Source organism: Leucoraja erinacea, chromosome 7 (genome assembly GCF_028641065.1).
Source record: "Leucoraja erinacea ecotype New England chromosome 7, Leri_hhj_1, whole genome shotgun sequence".
NCBI classification, from domain to species: Eukaryota; Metazoa; Chordata; class Chondrichthyes; order Rajiformes; family Rajidae; genus Leucoraja; species Leucoraja erinaceus.
In genome coordinates this window covers 20,399,338-20,415,548 of record NC_073383.1, presented here as the reverse complement: position 1 = coordinate 20,415,548, position 16,211 = coordinate 20,399,338, and the positions used below count along the sequence as shown (strand labels likewise).

The following is a 16,211-nucleotide window of genomic DNA, read 5'->3' as shown; positions in this document are numbered from 1 at the left end:
GTGGCCCTCACTCCGGTAATCACGAAGTGCTTCGAGAGGTTGGTCCTCCAGCACATCAAGGACTATCTACCACCAGACCTCGACCCCCACCAATTCGCCTATCGCCAAAACAGATCCACAGAAGACGCCATCACCGTAGCTCTCCACTCTGTGCTGAGCCATCTGGAGCAGGGGCAGAGCTGCTCTTTGTGGATTTTAGTTCAGCCTTTAATACAATCATTCCGGACATTCTCATTGGTAAACTGGTCACTCTCGGCCTCCCCACTGTCACATGTGCCTGGATAAAGGATTTCCTCACCAACCGGCCCCAGACTGTGAGACTCGGCCCCCACCTCTCCTCCACTCGCAGGTTGAGTACCGGTTCCCCACAGGGCTGTGTGCTAAGCCCCCTCTTATACTGTCTCTACACCTACGACTGTAGCCCGGCCCACAACAACAACCGCATCGTCAAATTTGCTGACGACACTACTGTGGTCGGACTTATTTCGAAGGGAGACGAGGCAGCCTACAGAGAGGAAGTCCTGAAGTTGACAACCTGGTGCTCAGAAAACAATCTGGCTCTGAACACCAGGAAAACAAAAGAGCTCATTGTCGACTTCAGGAGGCACAGCACCGACTTAGCCCCCCTACACATCAACGGCGAGTGTGTGGAGAGGGTCAACACCTTCCGGTTTCTCGGCGTCCATATCGCTGCTGACATCTCCTGGACGGACAACACGACAGCGGTCATCAAGAAGGCTCAGCAGCGGCTGCACTTCCTGAGGGTCCTCAGGAAGCACAACCTGGACTCTAACCTGCTGCTGACCTTCTACCGCTCGTCCATCGAGAGCCTGCTGACATACTGCATTACAGCATGGTATGGCAGCTGCACCATGGCAGACAGGGAGAGGCTTCAGAGGGTAACCAGGACAGCGCAGAGGATCATTGGCTGCCCTCTCCCCTCCCTGATGGACATCTACACCTCCCGCTGCCTTAGCAGGGCAAAGAAGATCATCAAAGACAGCTCCCATCCTGCGTTTGGACTGTTCGACCTGCTGCCCTCTGGAAGGCGCTATAGGTGCATCAAATCCAGGACAAACAGACTCAGGAATAGTTGCTTTCCGAGAATTATATCTACTATAAATTCAAATTCACACATGCACTGACTACACCGCCCAACACGGACTTCCATCTGTATATATGTATGTAGCGCCGCAGAATTTGTGCACCTATTCCCCCCCCCCCATCTCCCTTCTGTTTTTTGTTTTTTCTGTTTCTTGTTTTTTGTGCTAAATTGTATGTATGCACTGAGTACGAGCAGCTTTCAGTTTCACTGTACATGTATAGTGACAATAAATGGCATATCATATCATATCACTATCACCACATTTAAAAGACATTTGGACAGGTATATGGGCAGGAAAGGTTTAGATGTGATAATAGGTAAACACAAGCTGGTGGGACTGGTTTAGATGGGGCATCTTGGTTGGCGTGGGCAAGTTGGGCCGAAGGGCCTGTTTTCATGCTGTATGATGCTAAAACAAAAAGGACAATTAAATGAATCGGCATAGAATTACCAATTATCCTTTTGTTTGCGAAGGGAAATTACTGGAGTTCAAATGTAAACGAGGTCCAAGGATTTGTGATGGATCAGGAGGGGAAAGTGGTGCGGCGGATGTTTGGCAAGTGGCATGAAGGCCTGTACTGTGGCGTTCCACCTTCTGCCAAATGCATATGGAGACCTGGTGAGTTCACTGAGTCATGTTAGATTATTTTTTTTTACAATTCTGCCTGGAGGAGCAACTGATGCATACTTGACATTTGGAGTGTAAAGACTGAGGTTTATTTTCTTCATGTTATCTGCAGCTTATTACCATTTGCATTGTGTTTGTCATTCTCCTGTATTGATTAAATTTCTACTCTAGCCACTTTGACTAAGTGATTTACGTCACTTTGTGAGGTAAATCAGTTGTGTTTTACATGGAAGTAAATTGGTGACCAAAAATCGCATCATTTAACATTTCAGTAAATGGTAATGGAAAACTAAAAGGCACAAAATGGGCAGCACATTTAGTGGTACAGCAGCAGAGTTGCTGCCATAGACCCGGGTTCGATCCCGACTATGGGTGCTGTTTGTACAGAATTTGTACATTCTCCCCATCACTGCGTGGGTTTTCTCCAGGTGCTCGTTTCCCTCCCACACTCCAAAGACGTACAGGTTTTGAGGTTAATTGGCTTTGGTAAAATTGTAAATTGTCTCTAGTGTGCAGGCTAGTGCTAGTATATGATCGCTGGTCAGTGCGAACGCAATGGGCTGAAGGGCATGTTTCCGCACTGTATTTCAAAAACATCCATTCAACATAACAGGGAAATTCTAACCTAATCTAACCAGTGTAAATAGGTCAGGTTTTGCGTGCACGCCCACTTTTTTTAAATACATTTAGTTTTAAGCACCCTTTTGAAGGGAAACTAAAATCTTGTCAGAGATTTTAAAATTACCCCTGATATTTCTGTGGCTGCCTTTGGGGACAAATGAACATTATTTTGGTTTAAAATGATTCTAATATTATTACTGTTGCAAGCCATTCCACTTCCAGAGATTCTGTCGGAAAATACATTTTTGAAAATTGCAGATAATTTTACATCTTGAATTGCACTCCTATAACCATATAACAATTACAGCACGGAAACAGGCCATCTCGGCCCTACAAGTCCGTGCCGAACAACTTTTTTCCCTTAGTCCCACCTGCCTGCACTCATACCATAACCCTCCATTCCCTTCTCATCCATATGCCTATCCAATTTATTTTTAAATGATACCAACGAACCTGCCTCCACCACTTCCACTGGAAGCTCATTCCACACCGCTACCACTCTGAGTAAATAAGTTCCCCCTCATGTTACCCCTAAACTTCTGTCTCTTAATTCTGAAGTCATGTCCTCTTGTTTGAATCTTCCCTATTCTCAAAGGGAAAAGCTGATCCACATCAACTCTGTATATCCCTCTCATCATTTTAAAGACCTCTATCAAGTCCCCCCTTAACTTTCTGTGCTCCAGAGAATAAAGACCCAACTTATTCAACCTTTCTCTGTAACTTAGTTACTTAGTTGTAACTCCTGTTGTATTAGGTGTGGTGAAATGGTGAATTACATAAATCCACTAAAAACTAACAGCAAATGTATCTTCTCAATCCCTGCCAATGTATCTGCCCTGTGCATTTATTCAATGCATTCCCTCTTATAAGCAGATTTATCTTCATTTCACTTGTGCTTTATGATACCAAGTGATTTTGAGTATCCTGTTCTTCTTTCAACAGTGAGGAAAAGAAGAGGCACGTCGGGGTATGACGTGCTGTAGTTGCAGTGGACTGATGTGAAGCCAAGTTTATAGGCAGCGTTCAGTTCATGAGTGTATTGTAGAAGTATTATGTATAGCAGTGACCTGTCCTATTGACTGAAACACATGCTTACCTGGTAGAATGTGAGGGGGAACTTGAAACAACCAATGAATAAGCAAGTGGGAAAACATGCAACTACAATCTTAAGTGGGGCTTTCTGAGCCTATTGATGCAAATCCCTGACTGTCTTAAACTGGAATGACGCTGTCCACCGGAAAAGTATTGTGCCCATCTGGATAAAAACATTTGCTTTTCCAGATAAACACTTGAACCCACCGGGATAAATGCCTTTGCCAAGCCTGTATAATAGATGGAAATGTAATGGTTAGAAATGGGAACAACCAGCGCTCACTCGTTAAAGTTTTACGATTACGACAAGGCAGTTAAAATAAATCTAAGTAGTTTACTGGACCATCTGAACTCTTCATAAGCCAAGCTTATCGTGTACTGTGAATATTCTGTTCAGATTGTAAATTCTGTTTTATCAGTTCACATAGTGAGCAGCACAGTGGAGCAATTGTAGAACTGTTGCCTCACAGCACCAGAGTCCCGAGTTCGGTCCTGACCTCGGGTGCTGTCTGTGTGGAGTTTGCACATTCTCCCTGTGACCTTGTTTTTCCCGGGTGCTCTGGTTTCCACACACATTCGCCCTCCGTTGTCTGCGGAGGGCGCTCAGCATCGCCAAGGACTGCTCTCACCCCAACCATGGACTGTTTACCCTCCTACCATCCGGGAGGCGCTACAGGTCTCTCCGTTGCCGAACCAGCAGGTCGAGGAACAGCTTCTTCCCGGCGGCTGTCACTCTACTCAACAACGTACCTCGGTGACTGCCAATCACCCCCCCCCCCCCGGACACTTATTATTATTTATTCAAATCATTTGCTATGTCGCTCTTCCAGGGAGATGCTAAATGCATTTCGTTGTCTCTGTACTGTACACTGACAATGACAATTAAAATTGAATCTGAAGCTGAATCTGGCATTCCAAAGATGTGTGGGTTTCTAGGTTAAGTGGCTCCTGTAAATTGCCCCTAGTGTGTAGGATGCGAGGCTTGGGATAACATAAAATAAGTGTACAAGTGATTGATGGCGTGGACTCGGTGGGCCGAAGGACCTATTTCCATGCTGTATCTCTAAACTCTAACCTAAACAGTAGCTTTTTCATGCATGACTCTGGTAACTATAAATCATTAGTCAGGCCGTATTTGGGAAAACTATATGTAGTTCATATGCAGATTCACTAGGATGAGTGTGTCAGCGATGAGAAGAGACTGATTAGGCTTGGTTAGTTTTCAATAGACAATAGGTGCAGAAGTAGGCCATTCGGCCCTTCGAGCCAACACCGCCATTCAATGTGATCATGGTTGATCATCCACAATCAGTACCCCGTTCCTGCCTTCTCCCCATATCCCCTGACTCTGCTATCTTTAAGAGCCCTATCTAGCTCTCTCTTGAAAGTATCCAGAGAACCGGCCTCCAACCGCCCTCTGAGGCAGAGAATTCCACAGACTCACAACTCTCTATGAGAAAAAGTGTTTCCTCGTCTCCGTTCTAAATGGCTTACCCCTTATACTTAAACTGTTAAACCCATTTCCTTGAAGCAGAGAGGGTGGAGAGCATCTTGATAAAGGATTACAACATTATTAGGGGTATAGATTGGGTAAAAACATTTCGCTAAAAGTAGTGTTCAAGAGGGAACTGCAGATGCTGGAAGATGGAAGGTACACAAAATTGCTGGAGAAACTCAGCGGGTGCAGCAGCATCTATGGAGCGAAGGAAATGGGCGACGTTTCGGGCCGAAACCCTTCTTCAGACTGATGGGGGGTGGGGGGGGGAGAAGGAAGGAAAAGGGGAAGAGGAGGAGCCCGAGGGCGGGCGGATAGGAGGGTGGGAGGAGACAGCTGGAGGGTTAAGGAAGGGGAGGAGACAGCAAGGGCTAGCAAAATTGGGAGAAGTCAATGTTAATGCCATCCGGACGCAAGGTCCCCAGGCGGAATATGAGGTGCTGTTCCTCCAATTTCCGCTGTTGCTCACTCTGGCAATGGGGGAGACCCAGGACAGAGAGGACGGATTGGGAATGGGAGGGGGAGTTGAAGTGCTGAGCCACCGGGAGGTCAGGTTGGTTATTACGGACTGAGCGGAGGTGTTCGGCGAAACGATCGCCCAACCTGCGTTGGTCTGAGGTTTTCTTGATTCAGAGCAACATAGTAAACAGTGGCAATAAAAGGGAGAGCATTCGGAGGAAGCATCAGTGCAGGACAATGGACAGTCGGCATTTCACATCTAGTAAATATGGGATTGCATAAATATTTAGCTTTTCGTGATCTTGTTGCAGTAACAATGGTTTGAGCCCTGTGCGTTTGTTTGCATGTCAATAAAGCGTTAGTTTAGTGTATATGCTGCATATAACAATATCTTTTATATAACATTATATTCTGCATTCTGTTTATATCCTCTTTTGCTCTACCTGTTATACTCACCTCTAGTATGATCTGTTTGGATTAAGTTAAAAACAAAGGTTTTAATTGTGTCTTGATACATGTGACAATAATAAAGCAATGCCAATATGCATCTTAACTCCACAGGCTCCATGCCAACAAACAGTGACATATATTATGGTTTTACAAGATTTGCCATCGAGCTGAATGAATTGGATCCAGTAATGAAGGAGTTCCTCCCGCCTACTGACGTGAGATTTAGACTAGATCAGAGGTAAAAATAACTAATTGTCTAATTTCTATATAGAATTTTGAATTCGCCTTGGTGGATGTTGACTCCATGTTCAGAAAGTTGTACTTGGAGTGATTAACACAGTCTATCCAATGATAGAAATGGAAATGTTGACTGTCAGTAAGTTTATTATAGATAGACACAAAATGCTGGAGTAACTCAGCGGGACAGGCAGCATCTCTGGAGAGAAGGAATGGGTGACGTTTCAGGTCGAGACCCGTCTTCAGACCCAAAACATCACCCATTCCTTCTCTCCAGACCAGAGATGCTGCCTGTCCCACTGAGTTACTCCAGCATTTTGTGTCTATCTTCAGTTTAAACCAGCATCTGCAGTTCCTTCCTACACAGTAAGTTTATTATGTTGTGTTAGGTTCAAAGACTGATTCAGCTAATTTTCATACACATTCTGGTGATTACTGTTTGCAGAAGCAATATAAATGTCAGTGATGGAACTGGAGGTTAAGGGAACAGCTCTACACTAGACAGATCGACTAATTCTGATTTCTACTGTCCAGAGATTTGAAACTTCAACATAGTGGCTGGGGAAAAGAGTCATATGACTATTAGGGCGGCAGTGGCGCAGCTGGTAAAGCTGCTGCCCCACAATGCCAGAGACCCAGATTCAATCCTGACCTTGGGTGCTGTCTGTTTGGAGTTTGCACGTTCTCCCTGTGGCCACGTGGGTTTCCTCTGGGTGCTTCGGTTTCCTCCCACAACACTAAGACATGCAGGTGTATAGGTTACTTGACCTCTGTACATTGCCCGAAGTGTGCAGGAAGTTGATGCGAAAGTGGGATAATATACTAGTGTGCAAAAAGGATGGTCAGTGTGGACTCCGTGGCCTGTTTCCATGCTGTATCGCTAAAACTAAACATGTATATCAGGAGCAGGAAAAGACACAAAGGGCTGGAGTAATTCAGTGGGTCAGGGTCACTGGAGAAGATGGATAGGTGACGTTTTGTATTGGGAGCCTTCTCCAGACTGATTGTGAAGGGGGGTGAAAAAATGCTAGAAGGGCTGAACAAATCATGGCGTGTAATAGGTGAACATAGGCAAGGGTGATGGGCAGATGGTTGGACAAACGCCAAGATTAAAAAAATAGGTGTGGGACAAAAGGATTGAAGAATTACGAATTTTGAAGCCAGAGGAAGGAAGAGGGGAGAAATGGGTGCGAGTGCAGGTGTGGTGGGGGGGGAAAGAGAGAGGGACATAGAAGAGAAGGGGGATGGGAGGTTGTTAGAGGTTACCTAATTCATTGTTCATACTGCCGAGTTGTAAGCTGCCCAAGAGGAATATGGGGTGCTGTTCCTCCAGTTTGTGTGTGACCTGGGGTGGGAGATTGCAACCTTCACGTGGTCCGCCCTGTTTCGACGAATGCAATCATCCCGGTGTGCACAGTCAAGTAAGATCAAATAGAACAAGTTGTCCTACAACTTTAGGCTGTGCACGCCATACGCAAGAAGAAGAAGATGTGTGTGACCTCACTCTGACAATGGAGGAAGCCCTGGACAGAAAGGTCAGAATGAGAATGGGAAGGGGAGTTAAAATAGTTAGTAACTGGGAGATCTGATAGGCCTTGGCAGATCCAGCGCAAGTGTTAGGGGAAGCGGGTGCCGAGTCTTCCTTGGTCTAGCTGATGTACAGGCTACGTCGGAAACACTAGATGAGGTTAGAGATGCATGTGAAGCAGACGCGAGTTAGAGATTCACATGCACCTCCTCTACGGAATTTAAAACGTTAAAGACAAGTTTATTTGATCTGGTCTTGCCTATTGGTGACGTTGGACTCACTAATAAGGCTAGCCTGTACCTGCATCTTAAGTCTTTGTACAATTATTGATGGACAATAAATGTCCATCAATAATTTCCACTGTTATTTTTATCTAGTTATGAATAAGTTTACAAACAAAAACAAATCCTAATTGCAAAATTAGATGCACTGCGTGGGAAAGGAAGGTTTCTCTTTCTGTCTCCTCCATTTGTGGTGTTATGCACCAACGTATTCACAAAATATTAAGGAAATGTGAACTAATTTGGTTTAAAAAATAACCTATCAAATATTTATCTTCCGAGGCAATACTTGGGCTTGCATGTTTTTTCTCATCAGATACTTAGAAGAAGGAAATGTCCAAGCCGCTGCTTCTGAGAAGCGCAGAATAGAAGAACTGCAAAGAGTGCGGAGAAGATTAATAGAGGAAAACAATACCATTTATCAGCCTCGCTTTTTTAAGTGAGTGATTCAGTGTGTTTGTCTCATGTTATATGTACTACCTGCTGCTTTTAAGGAAACTAGTTATTGTAGGAACAGGCAGTAGTTACTGCATGAATTGTCAACCAGATTGAGTAGTTTACAGATAAAGGATATTTTTAAAGCAGAGATTGATATGTTCTTGATTGGGGAAAGATGTCAAAGGTTCCAGGAAAAAGGGCAGGTAATGGGGTTGAGAAGCAAAAATAGATCAGCCATGACCAAATGGCAGAATAGTCTAAATGAGCCGAATAGCCTAATTCTGCACCTATATTTTATGGTCTTACAGATGCATTGACAAATGTACTTTTTGTTTCTTGCAGGAAAGTTTCTGAAAGTAATCAAAGAGAATCCTGGATGAGCATTGGAAACTACTGGGAACTGCGAAAGGAGCCAGGGTTTAGTAAATTAGAAAGCTTAACACTCTGGTAATTTGAAGAAGTAAAAATAACATTCTTCACAAGAAAACAATAACTATGCATAAGTTATTATTGCTATTTTAATTCCTACTGCGTTCCTGTGGTTTAGCTGGTCATACGCTGAGGTGCGCCTATTTAATAACGGGCATAATTATAAATAGGTCATGACCCAAACACTGCTGGTTCAAAATATTGTTTTCCACTAAAGCTGTGAATTTTTGGTAAACCAAAAGTTTAATTTAAAGTGAATGCACAAGAATAGGGATGGCTGTTTGACAGTCATATATTTATTAAAATAATATAATCTTAATGAAACATTAATAATTATCATGGCTTTTTGCAAGTGGTTTCATTGTTCATTTTCATGCCTTAAGAACAGTGAACATATTTTTTGTTCTGAAGATCTACTGAAACTCAACTCATTTTCAAATTGAATAATTTATCATATCAAAGGTTTATGCCTGGAGTACAAAAACATACACTAGTGTGTTTAAACCTAATGATTAAGTATGTCACATTCGGCCTTTGCAGCTTTTCAGGCAACCTTTATTTTCAATTGGTTTTCCATTTGTGTCAACTTTTTAAAAAGTTACCTTACAATATTTTTTTCAATATTTAATCACTGATTAATGTGTTCATAAAGTCCGGCTATCTATTAACATCAGTCTTGAAAGTGCAAATAAGAAGCTTTGTTCACAAGTAATGCATACAAGTACATGAAGTATATGGAGTTTCCTGTCAGCAGACATTTGTTAGCTTATTTAGTCTGCTGGGTGTAAGCAATGGTACTGTGCAATAAAAACCTGCTATTGAATGCCGTGTTAATGGAGATATTAATTTAAATGGAAGTTATGCATAGAAACAAATCCACAGTAGCAGTAAGTGGAGTAGGACAAGAGTTTGATGATCAGCCATGATCATATTGAATGGCGGTCGGTGCAGGCTCGAAGGGCCGAATGGCCTACTCCTGCACCTATTTTCTATGTTTCTATGTTCCTGAGCAAGGCTTTCCACACAGGCTCAGTGCCTGTATTTTCCATCCTCCTAAATGCACCATTTGCAGTTCACAAAGCCTCGAGTGGTGTAATGGGGGTGACGAGAGCAAGCCAGAATACTACTCACTCAGAAATCTCCTCTGAATGTCCCTTGAAGGCCAGTAAACACCTCCCCCCCCCCCCCCCCCCTTTATAAAAAAAAAAGTAAAATCAACTAAAGCACTCTAAAAATATAATTTACCTTTTTTTGTCCCCCCCCCCCCCCCCCTGCAACCTTCAATCCCACTCAAATGAATGGGGTTACAGATCCTGCACTGGAGCGTGTCGAGCACAAGATACAAGAACAGATTCCCAACAAACTTCAACAAATGGGGAAATCCCAAACAATAAGTCGAGGCATTCCAAATCTTGCAGTTCTTTGCACCAGTTCCACACAGATACCGAGAAAAATCGTAGTCAGTGTTTCCGAGCACCCAGATATTCTCAGCTATTTCAGAATTTTTATAATGGTAATCAAACTGAAGGTGTTCTTAATGCCTCATACTTGCCAAATTTATTTTAAATAATTTCCAAATAGCTGTTCATTTGATGTAGCCATTAGCATTTAACTAGAGTCAATTATTATAGTTATATAATATATAGTTATTCTCTATATACATACAGCCTGATTTTAAGTAAAATGAATGAATATGGCCATTTAAGTGCTGAAAATTTGCGCACAGTTGTTATTTTTAAAGTATTTCTGACCCTGCGCAGCCAGCTAGCAGATTAATAATTTAACATCATCTTTACACAATAATACAATTAATGCTCAGAATGATCCTCTTCCTGAAGAAAATGTATTAAAAGATCATAAGGCAATTTATAAACGTTGTCTATTTTGATTATTAATCCATGGAATTGTTAATTTTTTTTAAATCAGCTGCTGTGACAAGTAAATGGATTGATGTAGTTTACTTTGATTTAAAAACAATTGTTTCTTACATTGCTTCTACTTAGCAACAGTTGACAACTGAAAATTTTGTTTCCAGAGTAGTGTAGGCATCAGCCAAATGCTGGTCCCATAATTTTTGGTTCGTTATCTTCTAAGGAACATTGAATATGATCTTTTATTTTCAAGTTTGTCTTTTCATTTTCTCAAGATTTTCTTCGGTTGCTTCACCAAGAATAAGCATTTTATTTTAGAATTCTGGCATGATGAAAATAAAAAATATATACTTTTTGTGTGAAAATAATATAACTCGCACTCTACTGAATTGAACAGATGCATTTAGAGATTGCTAATCACAGAGATGAACCATAAAACCATATATAAAGTGCATATAAACTTTTAAAAGAGTTGACTTTTCTAAAATTATTTCCATTTAGAAAATATTAAATCTTAAAACATTGCACTATAACTTTATCTATGTTTACACCATGTATGGATTTCAATTCTTCAAAAGTATTTTCAAATAAATGCATCCAGTAGTTAGAAAATGTATATACTATTAGGTTTTACCATACTTCCGCTATAAAAGCTTTTAAAAAATATTCTGAAAATCGTTTAGCCTTGCATTGTGCTAATTTTGAACGATACTGTGTTGATATTACCCGTCTTTCTTTATGAATAATGTCTTTATTTTAATACATCAATTATGTTGTCTTTTTCTTTTGAAATAATTTAATTTGAAATTTTAATTCATCTTCAAACTCTTACTTGTCATAAATGGCTTAACTTTATCAACTAAATAGTAATATTATTTTTTAAACCACATTCATCTTGTGTGGATATTTGATGATTAACTTTTATGAACAGTAATTCTACTTGTGTGCCTTAAGGTTCATTTGCTGAAAAATTAAATCTATTGAAGTGTAGTCCTTAGGCCAGAAAAGGGGATATCAATGTAGAGTACTGCGTTTTAATTAGTGCTGGTTCAGATTTAGAAACTACTTTTCTTTAGTTTTTCAAAATAAAATCCCTTCCCCTGGAATACATACATTCCCCTGGAATTGGTTAACATTTTACCTGACAGCAACTATGTAACTGAATTAAAAAAATTGTGATGCAATTAGACATCAGTGCAAGGAAGCAGATTACTGAAACACAATTTGTTTTATTATAGTGTTAGATTTTCAAACAACTTAAATATTTGCTCCCTGTGACCCACTTTAATGTGCTCTTCTGCACCCTATTCCAAGCTGCAATTCATTTTTGTGAATTAAGGAGCATTAAAAGGGAAGTACCTTTCATACTAAAGCATCGGGCTTTGCAGAACAAAGTGATCAACTTTGTTAGCTGTACTATATATTTCAACAGGTGTATACCTTTCTGTATGTTCAGGCTGTGCCTGACTTAAATAGATGACAATGAATTTTAATATGTTTGTGTAGAGGATTTCACACAGCTGTGTTCATTGCAATGTAAATTAAGTTGCATGTGCAAATCTAAGTTAGCCTGCTAATGAATTTTACAAATGCCTTACCAAAAGGTCTGGAGTCATGATTTATTGTCTGGTAAAACAAAATAAATCTGACTAAACCTGAAAATGACACTTAAACTGAAGTGCATATTTATAAGTCCTGAAGAAGTGCAATTGTTAACTCATACATATAGATATATTCTGCACACTGCTGCTATGTGCTTGTTCTAATAAAACTGTATGGCACCATTTGAGCTATCGATCATTTCCTCTTCAGTCTTAACTTGTCCTCTCCAGTTAATGAGAAATAGCACATTGGTTTGTACCTTGTTTTGGGAAAAGCAGACTACATTCAAAATAGTACGAGTTCAGCATAAGGAGGTATAGAATCATTTAGCCTCGAATCCTATCTTACTAATTATGATATCTTACTAATTTTCTTTTTACAATGAAGACTTAATTCCGTTTGGTTTTATAAATCATACGTTTCTTCAGCAGGATTACATTGGATCGTAGTGCATTTTACAGCAAATTAATTGAAATGTATTTATTGAGGCACTGTTCATTTGTTAGATTCACAATTCTTGTATACATGAATCAGAAATTGAAATTTGATTCTTGATTGCTATAACTAATGTTATATTTTTAATTAGGCAGCTGTTCAATGCACGTGTCAATACTGAAGTATAAAACCAGTCATGTGAGCTTATGTGGTTCTGAATGAGACACTTTGAAATATAAACATTGGGATAGACTTCACCGGGTTTCAAATTCAATTTTGTCCCAAGTAATTTATGATTTGCTGTAACTTGTTTTACAGAGGGATAGGGTAAATGCAGTTTTTTTACTCAGTGGAAATAAAGAAAGAGGACATAGGTTTAAGGTAAGAAGGGTAAGATTTAATAGGAACCTGAGGGGCAAATTTTTTACACGGGTGGTAGGTATATGGAATGTGCTGGTGGAGGAAGTAGTTTGGGCATGTACATGGATAAATTTAGAGGGATATGGGCCAAATGCAGGCAGGTCAGACTAACATAGATGGGGCATTAGTTATACCGAAGGGTGTGTGTCCACGTTGTATAATTCTGTGACTCTTTAGATGATGCAAGTTATGATGTTGAGGTTCAAGTATTGTCAAGATAATTTTTACTTATGATGTGTGGTGGTTTTATATTGCTCTGGCACAGCTTTCGTGATCATTTGACTCGAGGGTCTCAGCTAGTCTACATTTTGTGATGGTCCTTCATGGTCAGATAGCAGATTTGGGGTTGGGATGGAACATGACACGACAGAAGAAAAGGTCAAAGTTAAAGGCGGCACCTTAGCAGATTGAAGATGGACATCTCGTAGCCTCCATCGGAGAGGCGGGTAAACCCGAAATATAGACAATTCTGATGATTCTTGACTAGCTGACTACCTCTAGCAGTCTGTTACAGTAGAACATTTAAAACCTGCCTTAAAGATAGCTTTGAGCGTCGTTTGTCTGGGAAGATATTACAGCAGTGCTTTGGCAGGATAGATTCGAGGGCTCATCTAGGGAGGCTATTTGGGTGGAACTGAGAAATGGGAAAGGTGTAGCGACACTTATAGGGGTGTATTATAGACCGCCTAATGGGGAGCGAGAATTGGAAGAGCAAATATGTAAGGAGATAGCAGATATTAGTAGTAAGCACAAGGTAGTGATTGTGGGAGATTTCAATTTTCCACACATAGACTGGGAAACACATTCTGTAAAAGGGCTGGATGGTTTGGAGTTTGTAAAATGTGTGCAGGATAGTTTTTTGCAGCAATACATAGAGGTACCTACTAGAGAAGGGGCAGTGCTGGACCTCCTGTTAGGAAATGAGACAGGCCAGGTGGCAGAGGTATGTGTTGGGGAGCACTTCGGGTCCAGTGATCACAATACCATTAGTTTCAATATAATTATGGACAAGGTCAGAACTGGACCAAGGGTTGCGATTTTTGATTGGAGAAAGGCTAACTTTGAGGAGATGCGAAAGGATTTAAAAGGAGTGAATTGGCACATTTTATTTTATGGGAAGGATAATAATAATAATACATTTTATTTGTATAGCGCTTTTCAAGGACTCAAAGTCGCTTTGTAGTAGAGAAATGGAGGACATTACAAAGAGTACAGAATCTTTATGTCCCTGTTCAGTTGAAAGGAAAGAGTATTAATTGGAATGAGCCATGGCTTTCAAAGGAAATTGGACACTTGGTTCGGAAAAATAGAGAGATCTACAATAATTATAGGCAGCATGGAGTAAATGAGGTGCTTGAGGAGTATAAAGAATGTAAAAAGAATCTTAAGAAAGAAATTAGAAAAGCTAAAAGATATGAGGTTGCTTTGGCAAGTAAGGTGAAAGTAAATCCAAAGGGTTTCTACAGCTATATTAATAGCAAAAGGATAACGAGGGATAAAATAGGTCCATTAGAGAGTCAGAGTGGACAGCTAAGAGATGGGGGAGATATTGAACAATTTATTTTCTTCGGTATTCACCAAGGAGAAGGATATTGAATTATGTGAGGTAAGGGAAACAAGTTGAGTAGCTATGGAAACTATGAGGATCAAAGAAGAGGAAGTACTGACACTTTTGAAAAATATAAAAGTGAATAAGTCTCCAGGTCCTGACAGGATATTCCCTAGGACATTGAGGGAAGTTAGTGTAGAAATAGCAGGGGCTATGACAGAAATATTTCAAATGTCATTAGAAACGGGAATGGTGCTGGAGGATTGGCGTACTGCGCATGTTGTTCCATTGTTTAAAAAGGGTTCTAAGAGTAAACCTAGCAATTATAGACCTGTTAGTTTGACGTCAGTGGTGGGCAAATTAATGGAAAGGATACTTAGAGATAATATATAATCATCTGGATAAACAGGGTCTGATTAGGAACAGTCAACATGGATTTGTGCCTGGAAGGTCATGTTTGACTAATCTTCTTGAATTTTTTGAAGAGGTTACTAGGGAAATTGATGAGGGTAAAGTGGTGGATGGTGTCTATATGGACTTCAGTAAGGCCTTTGACAGGGTTCCACATGGAAGGTTGGTTAAGAAGGTTCAATTATTGGGTAAAAAATAGTGGAGTAGCAAGGTGGATTCAACAGTGGCAAAATGGGAGATACCAGAGAGTAATGGTGGATAACTGTTTGTCAGGTTGGAGGCCGGCGACTAGTGGGGTGCCTCAGAGATCTGTGTTGGGTCCACTGTTGTTTGTCATATACATCAATGATCTGGATGATGGTGTGGTAAATTGGATTAGTAAGTATGCAGATGATACGAAGATAGGGGGTGTTGTGGATAATGAAGTAGATTTTCAAAGTCTAGAGATTTAGGCCATTTGGAAGAGTGGGCTGAAAGATCGCAGATGGAGTTTAATGCTGATAAATGTGAGGTGCTACATCTTGGCAGGACAAATCAAAATAGGACGTACATGGTAAATGGTAGTGAATTGAGGAATGCAGTTGAACAGAGGGATCTAGGAATAACTGCAGTTCCATGAAGGTGGAATCTCATGTAGATAGGGTGGTAAAGAAAGCTTTTGGTGCGCTGGCCTTTATAAATCAGAGCATTGAGTATAGAAGTTGAGATGTAATGTTAAAATTGTATAAGACATTGGTGAGGCCAATTCTGGAGTATGGTGTACAATTTTGGTTGCCAAATTATAGGAAAGGTCAACAAAATCAGAGAGAGTACAGAGATTTACTAGAATGTTGCCTGGGTTTCAACAACTAAGTTACAGAGAAAGGTTGAATAAGTTAGGTCTTTATTCTCTGGAGCGCAGAAGGTTAAGGTCTTTAAAATTATGAGACGGATAGACAGATTTGATAAGCTTTTTCCATTAAGAGTAGGGAAGATTCAAACAAGAGGACATGATTTGAGAATTAAGGGACAAAAGTTTAGGGGTAACATGAGGGGGAACTTCTTTACTCAGAGTGGTAGCTGTGTGGAATGAGCTTCCAGTGGAAGTGGTGGAGGCAGGTTCGATTTTATCATTTAAAAATAAATTGGATAGGTATATGGATGGGAAATGAATGGAGGGT

General features: G+C 40.6%; 1 protein-coding gene across 2 annotated transcripts in view; it reads left to right on the top strand.

Moving 5' to 3' along the window:
* Positions 1 to 10,026, top strand: part of osbpl6 (oxysterol binding protein-like 6) — a 119,411-nt gene extending 109,385 nt beyond the window's left edge. For both annotated transcript variants that reach the window (XM_055637894.1, XM_055637895.1), the window contains exons 19-22: positions 1,580 to 1,724; positions 5,962 to 6,088; positions 8,213 to 8,335; positions 8,677 to 10,026. In XM_055637894.1, coding sequence (XP_055493869.1) covers positions 1,580 to 1,724; positions 5,962 to 6,088; positions 8,213 to 8,335; positions 8,677 to 8,785 — 504 coding nt within the window. In that variant the 3' untranslated portion in view covers positions 8,786 to 10,026. The remainder of the gene's footprint in view (positions 1 to 1,579; positions 1,725 to 5,961; positions 6,089 to 8,212; positions 8,336 to 8,676) is intronic.
* The last annotated feature ends 6,185 nt before the right edge of the window (positions 10,027 to 16,211 follow it).